General features: G+C 42.3%; 4 protein-coding genes across 10 annotated transcripts in view; 2 read left to right on the plus strand and 2 right to left on the minus strand.

Moving 5' to 3' along the window:
• The window catches only part of tbcd (tubulin folding cofactor D), a 38,919-nt gene extending 27,287 nt beyond the window's left edge, over positions 1 to 11,632 (minus strand). The window contains exons 1-13 of one of the 2 annotated variants that reach the window (XM_061749525.1): positions 10,978 to 11,632; positions 10,071 to 10,121; positions 9,906 to 10,003; positions 9,702 to 9,803; positions 9,478 to 9,624; positions 9,064 to 9,119; positions 8,493 to 8,625; positions 7,621 to 7,666; positions 6,134 to 6,266; positions 5,907 to 6,031; positions 5,170 to 5,230; positions 4,992 to 5,066; positions 4,827 to 4,918 (exon numbers count right to left, since the gene is read on the minus strand). In XM_061749525.1, the coding sequence (XP_061605509.1) occupies positions 4,827 to 4,918; positions 4,992 to 5,066; positions 5,170 to 5,230; positions 5,907 to 6,031; positions 6,134 to 6,266; positions 7,621 to 7,666; positions 8,493 to 8,625; positions 9,064 to 9,119; positions 9,478 to 9,624; positions 9,702 to 9,803; positions 9,906 to 10,003; positions 10,071 to 10,121; positions 10,978 to 11,248 (1,390 nt within the window). In that variant the 5' untranslated portion in view covers positions 11,249 to 11,632. The remainder of the gene's footprint in view (positions 1 to 4,826; positions 4,919 to 4,991; positions 5,067 to 5,169; positions 5,231 to 5,906; positions 6,032 to 6,133; positions 6,267 to 7,620; positions 7,667 to 8,492; positions 8,626 to 9,063; positions 9,120 to 9,477; positions 9,625 to 9,701; positions 9,804 to 9,905; positions 10,004 to 10,070; positions 10,122 to 10,977) is intronic. The other variant, XM_061749526.1, reaches the window with a different exon arrangement.
• znf750 (zinc finger protein 750) lies at positions 635 to 7,615 on the plus strand. Of its 3 annotated transcripts, XM_061749541.1 has the most exons (4): positions 644 to 777; positions 1,228 to 1,340; positions 2,079 to 3,214; positions 3,528 to 5,151. In XM_061749541.1, the coding sequence occupies exons 3-4, from the start codon at positions 2,082 to 2,084 to the stop codon at positions 3,997 to 3,999; spliced, it is 1,605 nt and encodes a 534-aa protein (XP_061605525.1). In that variant the 5' UTR covers positions 644 to 777; positions 1,228 to 1,340; positions 2,079 to 2,081; the 3' UTR covers positions 4,000 to 5,151. The 3 variants fall into 3 exon arrangements, with proteins under 3 accessions (XP_061605526.1, XP_061605524.1, XP_061605525.1); XM_061749542.1 differs by lacking the exons at positions 1,228 to 1,340; positions 3,528 to 5,151 and adding an exon at positions 6,755 to 7,615 and having other exon boundaries at positions 635 to 777; XM_061749540.1 differs by lacking the exon at positions 1,228 to 1,340 and having other exon boundaries at positions 635 to 777.
• Positions 11,633 to 11,842: 210 nt separating the features above from the next.
• Positions 11,843 to 14,545, minus strand: fn3krp (fructosamine 3 kinase related protein). 2 transcript variants are annotated; one of them, XM_061749561.1, is made up of 6 exons: positions 13,993 to 14,545; positions 13,780 to 13,931; positions 13,582 to 13,673; positions 12,858 to 12,940; positions 12,654 to 12,776; positions 11,843 to 12,339 (listed from the first exon to the last, which is right to left on the minus strand). In XM_061749561.1, exons 1-6 carry the CDS (start codon positions 14,131 to 14,133, stop codon positions 12,001 to 12,003), a joined length of 930 nt encoding a protein of 309 aa, XP_061605545.1. In that variant the 5' UTR covers positions 14,134 to 14,545; the 3' UTR covers positions 11,843 to 12,000. The 2 variants fall into 2 exon arrangements, with proteins under 2 accessions (XP_061605545.1, XP_061605544.1); XM_061749560.1 differs by having other exon boundaries at positions 12,858 to 12,955.
• On the plus strand, positions 14,498 to 18,210 carry arl16 (ADP-ribosylation factor-like 16). Of its 3 annotated transcripts, none has more exons than XM_061749567.1 (5): positions 14,498 to 14,687; positions 14,936 to 14,991; positions 15,781 to 15,897; positions 15,993 to 16,108; positions 17,420 to 18,210. In XM_061749567.1, the coding sequence occupies exons 1-5, from the start codon at positions 14,612 to 14,614 to the stop codon at positions 17,583 to 17,585; spliced, it is 531 nt and encodes a 176-aa protein (XP_061605551.1). In that variant the 5' UTR covers positions 14,498 to 14,611; the 3' UTR covers positions 17,586 to 18,210. The 3 variants fall into 3 exon arrangements, with proteins under 3 accessions (XP_061605551.1, XP_061605552.1, XP_061605553.1); XM_061749568.1 differs by having other exon boundaries at positions 14,590 to 14,870; positions 14,938 to 14,991; XM_061749569.1 differs by having other exon boundaries at positions 14,636 to 14,687; positions 15,728 to 15,897.
• The last annotated feature ends 590 nt before the right edge of the window (positions 18,211 to 18,800 follow it).

Raw genomic sequence — 18,800 nt, forward strand, 5'->3', positions numbered from 1 at the left:
TTCACGATATGTCGGACAGCTCACAGCCACTTTTAAAACTACTCGTGTTAAAAAGATGCAGGCCCGTTGAGGTACTGTGGTACTTTTTTCTTATGGTAGACCATGCAACCTAACTTAAATACAGATAAGAATGTGTGTTAAAACGTCACCTGTACAGTTAATAAAAGTTTTATGAACGTTACACCCTGAAACAAATGAATTCACTTTACATTATTTCCTATGGGAAATAGTCAATAAGTACAACTTGGAAGTCAACCAGTGTCACAGAAGGGACTTTGTAGCTTCCACTGTATTCACTCAAATTTAGTGTTTATTGCAGCCTATCATCTTTATTCAACATTACATTGCGAGCATAACATTTGGAGGTGTAAGTACATAATCCAGATTTGTATTGCATGCCGATCACCACTTGAAACCACATCTGAGCATTTAGCTGTCGCGGCGACAATGTGGTGAGGGTCGACCTCTGTCCCGCTAAAAAAGACCCGAAACAAGGACCCGGGCTGACCGAAGGCGCATCATGCAAATCGTTGCTGGAGGCTCGACTAATATCAGGTACATTGATGTTGCCCGAGGGCGCTGCTGTTTGGACTGAGGCTCCACCCACTGGAGAGAGACAACAGCTCACAAAGAGAAACTCACCACACAACTAATATGAATAGGGTTCACACATGCTGGATGACAGACAGACACGCAAACACTGAAGTCACAGGAGCGGGAGACATCCCTGAGCGACTGAGGAGCTGCTCGTCAGGTACCGCGACACTTCCAGAACGGGTAAATACTATTTTATCAGAATTAATACTTGCGTTACATGAATTGACAATAATATAGAGATGAATGCAAATGGCGACGATGGCGGTCTGATGTAAGTTGCCTTCTCACTGATGCTTAAAATGTTTTTATAGAATTTACATTCAATCTGAAATTGACAAAACAAATTAACCACGCTTTTTAAGCGAAACACAGTACAGCAGATAAGGCAAACGTGCTACATTAAAAAATATATATATATATTTTTTATAGTGCTAATTGGCGTTGTTAGGAGGGGAGTGGCAGAACTTGAGCGACAACTTCTTGCGACAGCGCATGACAAGCAGGTTCCTCCACGAGGCAACCTGAGCCACGGCTTGACGGACACCCGAAAAGTCCAATCCGAATGTTGTCCCGGCAAGCAAATGGTTACAATTAAATGACAGTAAGTGCAATGAAGCATTTTCCTGGCAGGCAGTGACGACTCCTGAGCTCATTGGCGAACGTCAGCCGAGTGCATCCTGCAGGTGTAGCAGTCATGGGAAGCAGGTGTCTGCCGGTTCCCACACAGGCAGCAGTGAGTTTAGGCAAGTAGCCAGTTTCAACATGCCCTCCGCACTTCCGTGGCAGGAAGCGCTTCGTCCGTACGGCGCCCGCTGCCGTGGCGCGGCATTGTAAAGATGAGTGACAGCCGAACGGGCGTATAGGGCACATTTTACGCAGGCGCCAATCAAACAAAACTGCAAGAAAAACAGAGTGCACCTATGCAAATGCACAGCATGCAAACATATTTGCATATTCAACCGTGTCTCTGTTTGGTATCTAACCTGTTTGCGGGAACAGAAATACATTAGCCTCAGGGTGCGAGGTTTCGGGCAGCTCGAGATTTTGGAGTGAGTACTCAAACACTCGTATTTGTCAAAACAAATATTTCCCAATGCCTTTTGGCCAGGGTGATACTTTTCAGAAAATAGAAAAACATTATTTCTTGGCTTTTGTCCTACGAAACTTGGTTGCAGTGAGACTTTCTGAATGTATGATTTCCCATCTTTTTCCTGCATTTGCCACTTCTTGATTGATGATGAACTGGAATCAGGGTGGTGGCATCACCAGTTGCCAAAATATAAACGGCTCACTCAAAAACCTATTTTAGGAAATAAGCTGATCGCACAAAAAAAATTGGGTTGTCTTATGATTACACACTTGATGGTGGACAGGCACTCCAGAGACCCAACTATTGGAATACAAATAAAAACTCCCACCTTCAAGTACGCGTTTCGCACTTTTAATACAATTTCTTTTTTTTTTCTCTAATGGACAATTAGGGAATGGCCACTGCTCAGGAACGCAAGCCTAAAAGGCCTCACTACATTCCTCGCCCGCCGGGGAAGCCGTTCAAGTACCAATGTTTCCAGTGTCCCTTCACCTGCAACGAGAAGTCCCACCTCTTTAACCACATGAAATACAACCTGTGCAAAAACTCCATCTCCCTGATGTTGCACAAAAACAGTCAGGCGACTCGGCAGATCAAGGCCGTAACAAAGGCCCGCCCCGTGAAATCTAAGGAAGTTCCCGTCCGACAGGAAGAGGAGAACACAGCGGAGATGAGCGATTCGACGGAAGAGGTCGACGTTGAGAACGACAGTCCGGAGGAGAAGGAAGGCCAGAGTTTGCCGAACACGAGCAACGTTCCAGCGAAGGAGGTGAAGTCCCCGCCTCGCCCATCTGCCTTCTCCCTGGTGGCGCCCAACCGCGACGGAGCAGAAGCCTTTAAGTCGTCTGTGCCGCTGTCAGACGGTTCGCACCCTCTCATTCCCGCCTTCGAGCGCCCAGCATTCCCATGGACTCTTAAACCATTCCCCACCCCCTTGAGGCCAGATTACACTCCTTATTTCAGGCCTTTCTATTCTTCATATTACCAACCTGCAAGCCATAATGCAAACGAGACCGTTCCGTCTCCTCTGCGGCTTGACTTTCCGGATCCCCAGAGGCAAGTGGTGCCACACGCCATTGCCCCGCCTCCAGCTTCACTCTCCGTCCCTTACTCGTACCGATACTGTCACCCGATCCTCTCAGGACAGCAATTTCACTACAGCCTGTACAGACCCCATGAGCTCTCAAGATATCTTCCTTCGGACTGGTACGGGCCAACCCTGGCTTCTGAAGATTACGACTTCTACATGCGACCCAGTCACAATCATTTCGCTGAACAAGCACAGCTCAGGCAAAGTGGCGACAAGGAGATCAGGCTGAGCCCAAAGGAGGGCTGTTCTGCTCTGGGCTCCCCTGACAGACCCAGTCACGCACAAATCACACAGAAGGACGGCGAGGGAGCGCCGCGAGACACCGGCCTGGATGAGCGGCGGCCGTCGACAGTGGAGCAAAACATGCAGACTGACGCCAGGCGCAAGGACACTGCTGAAAGCTTGCTGCAGCTGGGAACGCTGCTCGTGGACACAAGGTAAGAAATGATCACACCCACAATCGTTGGCCGTCCAGCCACCGGTTTTTATAACGACGAGCGTGCACACTCACATTAACACCTACGCAAAAACAACGTCACACGTTTTATGCAAGACAGTTCTTTGTTTGACTGAAACCTGGCAAAGTCAAGATGCATATTTAGCATACATTTGTCAAAAAAACGAACGATGGACGCCGATTTTGCCGGGGAACAATGTAGAAGAATTGATATTCTGGGTGTAATTTTGCTAGCTAATAAACTGCAACCTCCTTAGAAATCAGCTTAATTGCTGCACTGATCTCGTTAATAGATCGGCTGAGAGCGGCACATATTCTGGCGTGTCCGAGTTTTGTGCGGAAGCTAACTCGGGAAAGGAAGAAGAGGACAACAGAGGCGTACCGGCACCGCTAAACCTCTCAACGAGAAATTCGGACAGCTCGGACACAGGGAGGCCACGGGGTGCAGAGTTGCCGCTCAATCTCAGCCTCCGCTCTCCTCACGCCGGTCTCACGGATGAGGAAGCGTGTGACCAGAGGCAAACGGCGGCGCTGGCGCTCTGTCAGCTCGCCATCGCCAGCTCGGCCGCCTCTGTGCGTGACTTTGAGCGAGCCCGTCGAACAGCGGAACATTCGGGCCCGACGGAAAAGAGTGAACACGACAGCAAGCCCAACGCGACGGGCGTGAAACGAGTCAACGGCGGCCTTGCTAAATCCAACATGTACAAAGCAAGGAAGAGAGCAAAAGCGGCAGCGCGGCCTGCGAGGAGGAGGCCACGCTGCTGATGAACACGTAATCATATACAGCAAACCTCGCATATTGGCAGGTCAACATTTGAAAAAAGTCGCGTATTTGCAGGGGAACTTATACTCCCTTATTCGCTTTTGTGCTCAGGCCAAAACAATAGCAGTGGTCCAATACCTGGTGGCATCTTAGTGCCAAGCACATAATTTGAAGTGAGTTGAGGAGCTTCATTTAGACAAAAGTAGTCCCTAGCTACCAACTTGTGGCATTTATAGGCAATTGAAGGGGGCATCAATTATTCACAGATCTTTGCTATTCGCGGCGGGATAGGCTGCTGCCAATAGCGGAGGTTCACTGCCATTAAGAAGAGAAAAGCAAAACGCAAGAGAAGCAAAAGCAAGTACTTTTTGCTGCAAGACAAGATCAGCCTATTGAACATCCACATTACTGAAGCACTGAAACACTCTCAATACTTGAGTTGGGAAACGTCAAATAGCTCTACCTATCATGTACAGTATGTAAAAAAGTCCAAGCGCACATTAGCTACACCTGCATTATTTGAACAAAAATAACAGCAAAGTGGTACATTGACTTATGAGTTATTTATCTATATGAGTAGACAAAACATCATATGTACTGATAATGTTATCAGTAAAGATGTTTTTTCTTTTTGTATCATACTTTTGTGCAGGTGTACCTAATAAATGGCTTGAATGCGTGTGCATGCCTTTGTTGGGAAAGGTGACATTGAATGTTTATAGAGGCATGTTTTGATGACTATCTGGACACTTTTTGAAGAAAGCAAATAAAAACATGAATGAAGACATTTTGAAAATGACACATTTATAAGAAGCTAATGATGACTTGCCATCTGTTAATCTGGAGGGCAGCAGCAGGCCTCTTCTGCCAAGTTCGGCAAGGGCCAGACAGCCTCCGTGCCAAGTGTCTGTCTCCTGGAAGCTTCGATAGGAACACACAAAGCGTGTCAACGTGCTGGGAACATGAAAATACGGCCGTATACTAAACAACCAACCAGAAGCAGTCCAGCACTGATGCCACCACCTCGTCCGCTAGCTCCTTGGGAAGCCGCCCGGTCACTCTCCCAACACTGAAAGAGTTCAAACACACCATTGAATTTCAAATGTACCAAAAAGCAGGAAGAATGCTTGACCATATAAAAAAAATAATAATAAATTTTTAAAACGTGGTACCCCTTTGCTGCAGACCAACGCACTATTGTTTCCTTATCCTTAAGTCCCACCAATAGATGCTCTGAGAACATACGTCGACAAAACATTGGGTTATTTCCTACACAGACACTGAAATGCAAGAAAGACTTTTTACAGGGAATATGCAGGTTGAACGAAGACTTTTAAAGTCCACTTCGGTCAAACTCAAGACCTCCCATTCACAAATTGTGACCATGAGGAGCGGATGATTTGGGAGGTGTTGCTGGATATGACTGATGACTGACCATCTCATTATTTTTACTTTATTGTGATGTTATGTTTAATGACTGTGCTATTCTAAAATGCTGCATAGTGTAATTTGAATATCATGAAAAACAAATTTTGCCTAATCCCTCCTGTTTTCTTTAAAAAGTGGCGCAAATCTTACAAATTCTGTCAGTGTATGTAAACCTATGAGCACAAGTGTATTTACATATTTAATGGTCATTGCTGTTTTTGTAGTTTATATTTATTTACATCAGGTTTTTCTATTTGTGCTGTTTTTAAATCACAAATCGGTGTATTTCGGCGACGTCAAGTTGGCATTGACAGGGCAAATCCAATCTGCTGCCCTCGCATTGGCACATACCCAATACAGGTCAGATTTGTACCCACATTTGGACGAGGCCGGATCCCGATCTGTTGTCCGATTCCATTTCAATCGGAATTACGTCACTTGAAAGCAGGCTGTGTACATCCATCCTAAATTAAAATCTCACCAATAACAGTCTCTAACTCCTCTGGAATATCATAATCCTCATCCTCTTGTTTCGTCCCTTTCACCGTATCTGCGGCTTGACTGGTCAAAAGGGTTGATGCTATGGACCTGCTTCCTCTCTGGTACCTGAAATAGGTCAATATAATCCGTTATGGATTTAGATTTAAAACTAAGTTAATGGTTTTTTTTTTTGTTTTTTGTTTTTTAAATACTGGGTTTACATCTCACCTCCAAGGGGCCAAACGAGGCTTCAGATAGGTGAGGCCAAGTCGCTGGATCAGTTTGACGTTGAGCTTCCTCAGCGTGGCCTGGCTGCTCTCCGAGAGATGATTTTCTTCCAGACACCGTAAAACTCGAGAAACTAGGAGGGACAAAGATGTCATCGCTATTAAATGTACACATACAGGAATGGACCATTTTTCATGAATTGGAAGGAGTTTTCATTTAAAACAGGGGTAGTGAGCATTTTAACTTGCACATACAGACAAACAATTTTGAGTCCTAAGTGAATCTAACGTGTGTTTTGGGAATGTGGGAGGTACCGGAGAAAACCAACGCAAGCACGTGAACCCGTGCTTGCACGGGTCTTCTCCAGGTACTCCGGCAAACATCCAAACTCCACACGGGAGGAACTGAGCCGACTGTACTAACCACTAGCCCGCCGCACTGCCTCAAACGCTCTTCGTATATCATCATATTTTTTCCTGAACTTATCACGGCCCCAGGGGGACTGTATAAAAACTGGAAAAAGCTTCCCCGCCCCTGATTTAGAGCGACACCTAACCTGTCTGCATGCAAATATCCCCTCTTGACTGAATTATTTGTATTCACAAATCTTTGTTACCACAGGCAAAGGCAACTGAACGGAACAAAGCCGATGCACGCAAACGAGAATGGCATTCGGTGGAGAGCGAACATCCGCCGAAGAACAACAAACCACTTATGTTAACAAAAGGGGTGAAAAAAAATCCCACATGTCAAAATGTAGTGTACCCTCCAAAGGATTTAGTGGAAGTCACTTCCAAGCTCCTGGAAAATGAGGCAGAATAGTGAGTTTGACACGAATAGTTTTGCTTTTGTGAGACCTCAAACTATAAAGCAACACAAATAAAACTGAGAAAGGACTTTTGATGGAAAAATGATAATTAATTTACAGATATACAACATATGAAACGTGCTGTGAATGACATTTGACTCAATGCATGGCTCGAGTTGAACATCAGTTTCTTTTTTACATGGCGTTCCTCGTTCACTCCACGAACCACGTGATCTTTTCTCTCCTACCGCAACACATACTGTGTGTATACCATAGATATACCCAAACTTGTTCGACTTCCGTGTTGGCAATTATCTCCGTCATAATTGAGGTGACAAGCCGAGATTCACCCTCTAATCGTTATCTTCAACTCAAAAGCTGTGCTGATCTCAAATACAAAGCGATGCAACATCGCCACCTACAGGGATCCGTTAGTCACTACAGTTTACAAAACTGAATTTCACAGAAAAGCTGGGCGAGACCCTCTTGCATGCCGACCCGCTGAAAAACACACTTGACGAATATATACGTCGGTGGCAGTAAACGTTTGGAGTCCAGTTAACGAATGTAAATGTACAGAGCAGTGTAGGAGTTAATTGTTCAATTTCACATCCATTCGATGGCTAATTTGTAAAACTCTGTCACGGTCCAAATACTTGTGCACCCAACCTAAACCTACCGTGCTGTAAGAGGTCCTCCCGCTTGCCATGTTGAAAAAGCATTGCCTGTTGGAGCACAAAAGATGCTTGTTCACATATTTAACAAACAAAAAAATGAAAAAAATAATAATTCACATATGTGAATCTTCATCATTTGTGCCAGTTAACCACAAAATCCACAGCAGCAAAACAAATATATATCTAATAATTGTTTTAATGCCTTGAGCGCTGCCTCACATCCTGAAGAGACGTTAAAGGAACACGTTATTCAAGTTTACCGTATCTTCCTGTGCCATTAAATGCATTGACTTGCTTGAGGCATGACTAACATCACTTGACAGTTGAGAACTTCATCAATAAATTTTAATTGGACGCACGTTACTGTGTCACATGGCTGAAGGAATATTCTCCTTATAATTGCTTCGACACAAATAGTTGCTTCTCTGGAGTGCCTCCCCACCCATCAAATGAGAACTTGAACATCATTTGTTATCTGCTTATTTCTGACGTGTCTGAGCAAGCCATTCTGCACTATTACAACTTTTCTGCACTTTGTATAATTAATAAATTTTTCAATGAATTAATTAATTTAAACTCATCTACATTAATGGGGAATTTGTGTAATAGTGTGTGGAACGTCTTATAATTCTTGATCCTCGGGGTAGTTTGATGAAAACATGTCACAGATGTGTTATTAATATACGTGGAAAAAATTATGAAAGAAACGCTTAATATCTCTCATTAAAATGAAGGTGTCACTGCATACTTGGGCAACCCAGTAACTTTGCATTTGAGTGCTTGGCATTAACCAGACGTGTGTGTGTGTGTGTGTGTGTGAGATGATGATGATGATGATGATGATGATGATGATCAAACGTGTTAGCGTGTTTACCAGCGACTGAAGAGCCCCATCCAGCACCCTAATGGAGTCCAGGGACTGGTCGTTGTTTCGGGATATGGTGGCGAGGCTCCAGTCCAGGAAGTCTCCGAGGTACTTCTTTAGCACATCAGGCCGTGTCATGAACCTGTGAAGACCATCAGAATCAGAATCAGAATCAGAATCATCTTTATTTGCCAAGTATGTCCAAAACACACAAGGAATTTGTCTCCGGTAGTTGGAGCCGCTCTAGTACAACAGACAGTCAATTTACAGAACACTTTGGAGACATAAAGACATTGACAAAAAACAATTGTGCAAAAAGATGGAGAGTCCTCGAGCACTTAGAGCAGTTCGAATGACTAATATTGCAATAGACCGGTCCAATGACCATTGTGCAAGGGGCGCTGAAACATTGAAAGAAAAAAGACAGCCTTGATATGACACACAAAGACCAAGTCATTTATCTGTAGCACAACGCTGCCCTCCGGTAGGCCACATGAACACATTACAGTTGAAAGGCATGAAAGTCTGTGAATTTAGTAGACTCGAGTTCTATTGTGATATGTTGACAGAAATGACTTACTTTGACACCAACACGGATGCAGCAAGCCGGCAACCATCGCTGACGCCAAGATATGACTGCAAACAAAAAAAACGTTACAATTATCACAAATATGGTGACCATTTTCTTCCCTTGTTTGAATATGAATGTTGTTTTTTAAAGAGTTAATAAAACATACGTCTGTTAAAGTATGAGTGAGAACAAATTCTGAGCGTGCACACAACAGAACCTCTAAAGTCAAAACACAATTACCGTAGCTTTCTTCTGTCCGCGTTGTTAAGCCTTCATTAGCTGTACAGTCAGTTTTAATTCATCTTTACTGTGCTTTACTTTCATACAATTAAAAACTGACTTTGACCGCTGTAAAACTACTCTTAACAGTCATCCAATTTCAAAAGTCGCATATAGGGACACATCAGAATCCGTTCTATTTGCCTTAGCAATCGCGAGGATGCGGTCCATGATGGGCTCTCTGCCCCGGCCATCTTCAGACTGCAGATTGCCGTCGAGGCGAGAAAGGTCGAAGGGCGTGAGGCAGGTCATGGACAGCCAGAGCAGCAGAATGTAGCGCGTCCACCATGTCTATAAGGAGGAGAAAATTGTCAAAAACAATGTTGTCTGCTCAACAAAACGACAAGATGATCTTCTGTTGATGGAACCTCTGTGTCTGTCGGGTCCTGCTTGGAGAGCAAATCCAGAACAGGCTCGATGTCAGCGACCTCGTGAGGAAAACGCCGCATGAAGATTTTGTAGACTCTCACCTGGGTAGAAACAAAAATACAGTAGTAAGCAACTAGTAGCCATTTCTATTTTCTTGGTGTGTATTTTTGAGACCCGACAAATCAGAGGCACGTCAGACCCACCTTACAGATGATGTAAAGGAACTTGAAGCCCAAATGAAACAAGGAAGAAGGGCAGTCCTCACGCCTCACGTACTCCAATAACATATTCACCATCCACTCTAAATCATAAGAAATGCATTTCAAGAGGATTTCTCTTGCAGGTTGGCTTTTTTTTTTTTAACATACCCAAGTGTGGATCCAGTAGATGAGGTTGATCTTGGTACTGGCTGAGTGTGTCTGTTGAGTGGACATGGGCATAAATAGTCATTGAAGTGACAGTGACAGAGACAAGTACGGTGGGGGAAATAATGACAGCATTACAACATCTGCGAAATGTCGAAGTCTGCTCACTTGCAATGACGTTAGCAATCTTGTTTTTATGGTTCATTGATTACAGGCAGAATATTAGTCAAAAATGTATTTCAAAACACACAATTTATATGTTTTGAGTGACATAAGACTTTGACGATGAGACTTTGGTTCAGCGGGTTTGAACACAGTTCGGCGTGGATCCTGGCCAACTCTTCTTTACAAAAACACCCAAAATCCTTTTGAGTTTCTGGGCTACCGCTTGAAAACTCAAACTTTAGCTCCCTAAACAAACTATTTCAGTCACTATTTCAGTACAGGCACCAAGACCTCCTGGGAATCGTGAAAATCATGCAAATCATTCGCGCCCACACAAAAAGGTTTTGTAATTGCCTATAGATGCCACAAGATGGCAGGGAAACACTTATTTCTAACTAAACTGGGCTATGGTCGGATGAAATGAAGCCCTTCCACTCAGTTCAACGTAGTTGCTAGGGACCAAGATGCCAGCAGATTATTATTATTTTTATTTTTTTGAATGGTAAACATGGCTTTGGCCTGAGCACCACAAAAGCAAACAGGTGATTTTTTTCAGCGAATAAGGGAGAATAGGTTAGCAAAACTTGCTTTGTGTTGCTCTACACAGGCCCAGATTTCCCACTGTGAAAAAGAAAATGTGATATTAAGACAAACTCCAAGACATACTTTTGGTGTGCCGTGACAATGTAAAAGATGTGCCTTAACTCAATTAAGAGTGCTGCGGTTCATAGTGAGTGACGCTCACCCTGAAACTTCTCCGTGGCGGCCTCCCTGCTCGTCAGCTCCCCGTGGACGTCCGGCAGACTGGCGATGAGAGCCTGGCTCGCGCCCCGCTCAGCGAAGCCCTCCAACACACACGTTTTCAGATCTCCCCCGTCCCCACCAAAGTCCATTTCCTTCTCCGTCACATCACTTTCGCCCGCTTCGTCACCGCCGCACCCAACCTCCGTCTCGGATATAATCATTCCGCCTCCCGCATCGCCCGAACAAGCAACTTGTGTCCTCAATGAAGCCATTTTGTTCAAGTTCTACAGGCTAAGTAAGCTGCAATGGAGACGCTAGCTCGTTAGCATTCGTGGCTAGTACACATAACTTGGGACGTGATACGCTCGTTACGTATACGTTCATGCATGTATTTAGCGTTTGATTATTTCGAAAATAATTGCACGACCATGTTAAACAATCATAATAATAGTTTAAAAAGGCTACGAATTTGTTCAATAGTTGTCATGCTCAAGCTGGCCCGGTAAACGCTCGCGCATTTTGTGCTAAGTGCCCTGCCCCGATACGGCAAGCGAAAAGGCGCAGTGCGTAAGATGTTACAGCGCATGCGCCAGTGGCGACGACGCGGAAGCAAAACAAATCGATGGCAAGTTGTAGCTAGCTCGCGAGAAGCTCGCATCGCGTTATTTGAGTTCCTAAATGCTCACCTTTGTCCTCTTCATGACTTTCCCAGAGATGCTCGTATGTTTGTGTTTCCCAAACGAGAGCCGTGGACGTCTTTAATCTCTGTGATGTTACGCGTTTGCGTGTCTTTTGCACGAGAACATGAATATTGTTTCGAGATACAGCCAGGACACCCACAAAAAAGAAACACAAAAAAAACCCACTTATTTGCAGTTGTTTATTTGCTTGATTTCATGCCATTTTTAATCAGATAATATTTTTTGCGGAATGAACATAAAAATGTTATGACCAATAGACCATTAATCTGGACACTTGATATTATTTAAGACTGGAGCATTCCATAGTAGGTAGCTAAGTGCAATTACTTGAGCAGGTCCTTCATCACACTTATCGACGAGCCTCTGTAGCCACCGCCAAAGTGGTTCCAGTGATTCAGGTAGTGGAAGAGTTGGTAAAGCTGGTTCCTTCTCGCAAAGCCGGGCGCCTTGGGAATTTTGTCGTGGTAGGCGGAGAAGAAGGAGCCGTCGAAGCCTCCGAACATCCCGCCGATTGCCAACTCGAACTCGGAATGGCCGTAGAAAGAAGCGGGGTCGAAGACCACGGGGCCTTCGGCGGTTTCTCCCACGTTGCCGCCCCACAAGTCCCCGTGGAGGAGAGCGGGGACCATCTGCACGTCTCCGAAGAACTGAGGGATCTTCAGCTGTTAAAGACACACTTCACGTCACCGGTGCACACGTATCCTCTGCACTTGAGTAAACAGAAACGCCGCCAGTCCATACACAAGCATTTGCGCTGCAAATAAACACCTAGTACTTGTTGTCATTGAGTAAATAGAAAACAAGCTTTTGCAATCAAAGAAAATCCATCTTCAGTTGAGTAAATAGAAACGTGCGAGTCCATGCACAAGCACTTGTTTGCAAATACCAACGCTGTAATTAGACAGCAGCCTCTCCGTGCACAAGCGATTGCACAAAGAAAGGCCTGCTCGCTTCAAAAGTAGTAAACCCGGCGTACCTGCAGTGCCGCCCAAAGCTCTCTGGCCTCTCTGTCGCCGTTGGACTTCTCCAGCATGTTTAGCTGAAGCTCGAGCCTCTGTCGGCTGTAAAATGTCACCCAGTCGTCCTGCCATTCGTTGTCCTAGAAGAGACAAAGCAATAGAAGCCGCGGTAATACTGCTTGAAACGATTTGACAATCAATAAGGCTGCAGGGTTGTATACCTGTGGTATATAGCCACAGCACGTGGAGGTCGAGAAGCCGTATTTGTCCACATAAGCCCCCGGAGACTGCCCGGCTCCTTTTCCTATTGGCACACGAGCTACTCATCGATTCGTCTCGTTCACCGCTGCGTCGCCTCAAAAAGAGGCCCCCTTCCAGATTTATTATGAACGCCTCACCTCAATTAGAAGCCCCGCGAGTAAACAAAACAGGTATTGAGTGCATACAACATTTACAGAACAATACAATGCGGGCTACCCAAACACAAAGCATTTGTGGAAAGAAAATGCCCGCTACTCTCTGCAGCTGAGTACATTGAAAGTTTTATGCACAGGTACATAAATGGCTTAGCATCAAATAAACTCCGGGTACTCTCTGTAGTTAAGTCATTAGTATGAAGTATTTGTACAAATGAAGAACTTTTATCAAATAAACGCCTAGTACTCTTTGTAGGAACGGAGAACAAAAAGCAACCAAGTATTTGTACAAATAAAGGCCTCCTCTTTGCAAATAATAAACATCCGCTACTCTCTGCAGTTGGACAAGCAAACTATTTGAGGAAATTCACAACTTCCAACACAATCTTTGCCACACAAGGAAGAAATAGCGATAGTTTGATTTCGGAAATGTTATTTTTAAATTGTAGCACCCAACCTCCATTCTGAAGGTGACTTTGTGGTATCACGGTGAATATTTGTCAATATTTGCGCAGTTATGGTGCATTACCAACTGTCTGCTGCTCTTCGCTCACTTTCTGCAGCTGTCGCTTGTTGTGAAGGTGAAGATGAGCCAGCTGCTCTCCGAGCTGTTTGGAATATCTGCACATTACAAGTACAAAAAAAACACATTCCAAAGACCACTTTTGATGATTTGTGTTAGTTTTTTTTCACGGTGGCAATGCAACGTGGGCGCGAGTGGCCTCACTTGTTAAGGCCTCGTATGTCCAGATGCTCCATAACAAAGACGCAGCCTCCAGTGTCCAACTCGATCACCTTGACAGGTTTGGGCACTTTGATCGCTCCAGTTTGGATTATGGCCTCCAAACTGGCCATTTCTCCGTCAAACATTAACTTGGCCTGCAAAGTTAATTGGTTAGAAAAATGCACTAGCAGCGTTCCAAACAGGTTAAGAGTTGACCTGGCTCTTGTGGTTGAGCTTCACGAAGACTTTGCCGGTGTCGGTGTGGTAACTCTGGCCCTGGCTGATGCATCCACCTCCAGAGTGGCCGGCTGACTTGAGCGTGGCTGTACCCAACTCTTTCTTTAGCTTATCTTCCATCGCTCAACAACGATAAAATGCACTCTGCAGTAAAAAAAAAAAAATATATACTAATAATAATAAGGAGAAACGCACGCACCAACAGCCTGCGGTTTTTGTTTTTGTTTTTTTGGGGGGACTGAACGACGCAAATTGTGTGACGTATACGCTAACGGGATACGTCGTTGCATTATTTTACTGGGGAATGTAGCTACCCGAAATCTATTGTAATACTACAAACGTTGTATGTATGTTTAAACTGTTTAAGTGACATAGAGCCACTTTTGAACAAATGACTGGTTTCCAAATCAATGAAATGTTGTGACAGGAATGTGTTTTGGTCTTTATCACTTTCTGTAGAATTTGCTTCACCCCGACCAATCAGAAACGGAATCCCTGTCCGGCTTTGTCCTATCACGGACTCGTTTACTGATCACGTGAGCGTCACCGTGCTTCCCCGTGAAGCTAAGGTGCTACATGCTAATAGCCTAAAAATAAAATGAGCAGCAACGAAGTGTGCTTGCTCGTCGGAGCTACGGGCGTCGGGAAAACGTTGCTCTTAAAACGTCTACTCAATATCCTTGTTGCTCGTTTGGGATGCTTCAAAGATAAGATAAAGGCTAAAAGATAAAGGCTTAGCAGCTACTTGCTACTTTGAACGTTTCGCGTATGCTGGAGTGTGGCAAGATGATGATGATGAGGAGGAGGAGGAGCACGGCTACTTGCAGCTAAAAATACGACAAATCGGACTATTAGAAGTTAGTTGTCAAATGCAAGATCATTTTAATAAGTTGTATTGTTGCTTTCTTAACCTTTCGTCTACAGATGAGTTTGCACGGAGCTGTTGACGTGGGTAGCCCTCCACATACACTCCCAACTGTAAATATGAATTCCTTTTTAGTTCCCTGTGTATATTTTATTACATTTATAAACCTATAATGTACTGCATTATATATTTTAAAGTGTTACATATGTATTTGTGTGTTTTTGTATGAAAAAAGAGTCAAATACAATTTTATCAATGTATATATTTTCTTCATGTTATTACATTTTATTTTCCCCATAAATGTTTTAATTTATTTTTATATCTATCTCAATCCAATTAAAATATCGAGTATATATTTCTTGATCTATTGTTACGTTTTAATCTTTAAATATTTTTAAATATTGAATTTGCTATTGTTATATATTTTTACAATAAGTGTATTTATTTTGAAATTATATAATTGTATTTAAATTCAACAAATAAAATCAAACTATCGATCTTGTTAATCTATAAGTTATTACAATGCAATTTGAAATAAATATATATTTTTTAGTTTGTTTTTCCTTTTATATATGTTTCTAAAATATAATTTGTTGTATTTTTAGATATTGTTATATTTCAATTTTAAAATGCACTGTGAATTATTCATTCTATTGTTTTGCTATATTTTTTACTTAGTACTGCTTTAAAATGATAGATTACAAATTTTCCTCCTGATATAGATTACATTTTTTTTGTATTTTTGTGCCAGGTTTGTTAATTTTATTATTGTTGTTGATATTGATTTTGTTATGTGTTGGTTCATTTTCCAAATGTAGTTTTTCCCAATCTATTTCTTTGTTCACGTAGTGCTATATTTGAACCCTATGCGGTCTTTCTTTGCCTGCGTAATGCCCGGGCAGGTGGGCACCAACCTGACGGACTTGACGCTGAGGAGAAAGAAGCTGACCGTGAGGGAGCTGGGAGGCTGCATGGGCCCGATATGGCGCAGTTACTTCAACGATTGCTCCTCTGTCATAGTAAGTGCTGCTTCCGACGACTGAGCCGAAAAACACACTACTGCACTGTGTGTACGGTGTGAAGTTTTAACGCTTTGTTTATTTTTTTTTGTAAGTTCGTGGTGGACTCGGCCAACATCGCTCAGGTGTCGTCGTCGTGCATCCAGCTGCTGTCGGTGCTCTCTGCCCAAGCCCTGCGAGACGCTTCTGTACTTATAATCTTCAACAAGAGGTAAACAGACAACCGTTATGCTATATAGACATATTAATAGATTTATATAGCGCCTTTCAAGACACTCAAGGATGCTTAAAAATAACTCATGGGGGGATTTTATATGAGTGTCTGTATATTGAATATGATATAATATTACTGAGTGTATGCAACAGATGGTGCTTGAGAAGTTTTGAAATGGCAGGAAGTGATTTTTTTGTTTTGTTTTTTCCAGCCAGAGGGGGTATACGGAACAACGTAACAAATATTAAAGCAGTCAAATCTATTTTGTTGCTAATCTTTGACATGTCCAAAACTCTGACCACCAACAAAGCCCCAGGAGTCTACCATTTAGTATTTGGACAATAATTCATTTTTTTTTTCTAGAAACAAACATAACAATTTAAATAATTAAACTCTCATTTCAAGGTTTAAAATCTCCAAAATATTTTGAGCATGGGTGAAAGTTTTTTTAAGTGATTTATATTAGGGGGGGAAATGTAAAAAATATAATTATTTATTGTCATAATTAATTATTAAATTTTTATTTTGAAATAAAAATAGTTTATTTTTGAATAACTTCTATAACTTTATTTTTGTTATGAAAAAGTGCGTAACCATATGAGTAAACATATTTATTGTATTTTCTAATACATTTTATATATATAAAATGTTAATTCAGTGTACTTTATTTGTATTTAAAAAATTTTTTTTTTTTATACATTTATATTTTATTGCATTTTTATTACATTGATTACAAATTTAAAATAAAATGTAATTAGTCTATCAAATATTTGATAATTTTATTTTAAAAAGATTGAAATATTTATAAAATATTTATTGTATTTTTTAATCTAACAGTTATTACATTAGAATTGTCAACTTTGTTTTAATATATTTTTGTTTGTTGTTTGTATTTTTAATTATACATATTGCATTAAAAAGGAATACAGTTCAATTCAACTTACGGTATTTTTACATTACATTTACATTTAGAAATACAAAGTTGCAATATTTTGTAATTTTTATTTTTTTAAATTTCATTTATTGTTTGTATACATTATTTATATTTGCATTAAAAAGTACAATTTAATTGCATTTTATTTATTATTACATTTCAGTTATAAAATGGAAACGAAAAAAAATATTGCGGTATGATGGCTTTATAGCCGTTTGTGTGTGCGTGTCCATTTTTGCCACAAAGGTTTCGTGACAGTCGAACATTTGAGGGGTGCACAAGAATTGCAAATGTCCCGGGAAGCCTCGTGACGGATTTGAGTCAAATCATCCGAACTAACCTGGACGTGGCGTTCTTGGCACCTTCCCCTCCAGGGACACGCCTTGCACGATGAGCCTGGCGGAGATCCGGTCGCTGTTCCGACTGGATGACCTGGTGGCCTGCGCTCCTCAGCCAATCAGCACGCTGGAAGCGAGCGCCCGCTCCGGAACGGGACTCCGGGAGGTGTTGACGTGGCTGGAGTCCGTCGCCGCCAAGTGACATTTAGTTGGCGGAAAAAAGGACGCTACGGTGACGTTTGATTCAAATAGTGACGAAAATGGAGCCGAGGCACTTATTTAGTCTATGAAAAATTGATGACCAGAAAGTGGCTGAAGATTGTGGGGCCTTAGGTTGAGGCGATTCACAACAAATACGTGAAGGAAACGTTAACGTTCTCTGTGAGGCTGGAGGTGCACACATTGAAACGAATTTGTGAACGCTGGCTAGAGTACGCAAGTACCAATTAGATCGGACTTTATTTGAATTGCACATCATGGGGGTGGGGGGTTATATCGCTACACAAGTTGAAATGTTTGTTGTGGTTGTTATCTTCGTGTGATTTGATTTTGCAAATACTACACTGTTGACATGGTAAAACTTGGTTAATTGAACTTGTCAAAATGGATGGCAGAAAGCAAACCATTGTACATGGACAACATTTTATTGGAGTACAACAATATGTACGATTATTCATTGTTTTGATTTAAAGTAAAAGACAGAGCAAGTGTCATGTTTATTTTTTGAGAGCCCGTACCAGGAAAAAGAAACAAACATGGTCGTTTTTGTACCGTATGTATATGAAATAGTAAAAATGTTTTTGGGTGAATATAGGGATATTTTAATTGATCTGAAAATTATTTACGACAAATGTCTTTGTTCTATCTATGCCAGCGACGTATAGTGACTGTCAGAACAATTCCATGCTTTTCCACTAGATGGCAGAAGATACATAGTTAAACTGCATCCACTTGTTTGGTTGTGTGCAGTGAGATATTTTTTCTAAAAATACAGGCCTTATAAATATGATGCATGTTTACGATGATCCAGCAGGGGTCTAAAGTCAACATCAAATGGTGGGGGGGGATGCTTTTACCTGATATTAAACGTTACCGGTATATTAACATTTACGACGTGAAAAGTTGAGTTTGCACCATTAGGTAAAGTCCCCTCACTTGAACTAATCTGGAACACTTCACGTGTTGCTGTTCTGGACAGCAACTGCGTTCAAATATGCTCACGTTACGTGCTGTCGTTTTGGTTAGCAACAGTATTAGCAACGGCGTTCAAAACGGTCGCACCTTATTCACCCCTGACAATTTCGTTTTTCCAACACGAATGCCACTTAACATAAAGAACACAAACACACTAAAGATGCAATGGGTGCTGCTGTTTTGGTTAGCAGCAGATTTCAAAATGGGCAAACGTTAGCAATAG

The sequence above is a fragment of the Phyllopteryx taeniolatus genome, chromosome 16 (genome assembly GCF_024500385.1).
Source record: "Phyllopteryx taeniolatus isolate TA_2022b chromosome 16, UOR_Ptae_1.2, whole genome shotgun sequence".
NCBI lineage: Eukaryota > Metazoa > Chordata > Actinopteri > Syngnathiformes > Syngnathidae > Phyllopteryx > Phyllopteryx taeniolatus.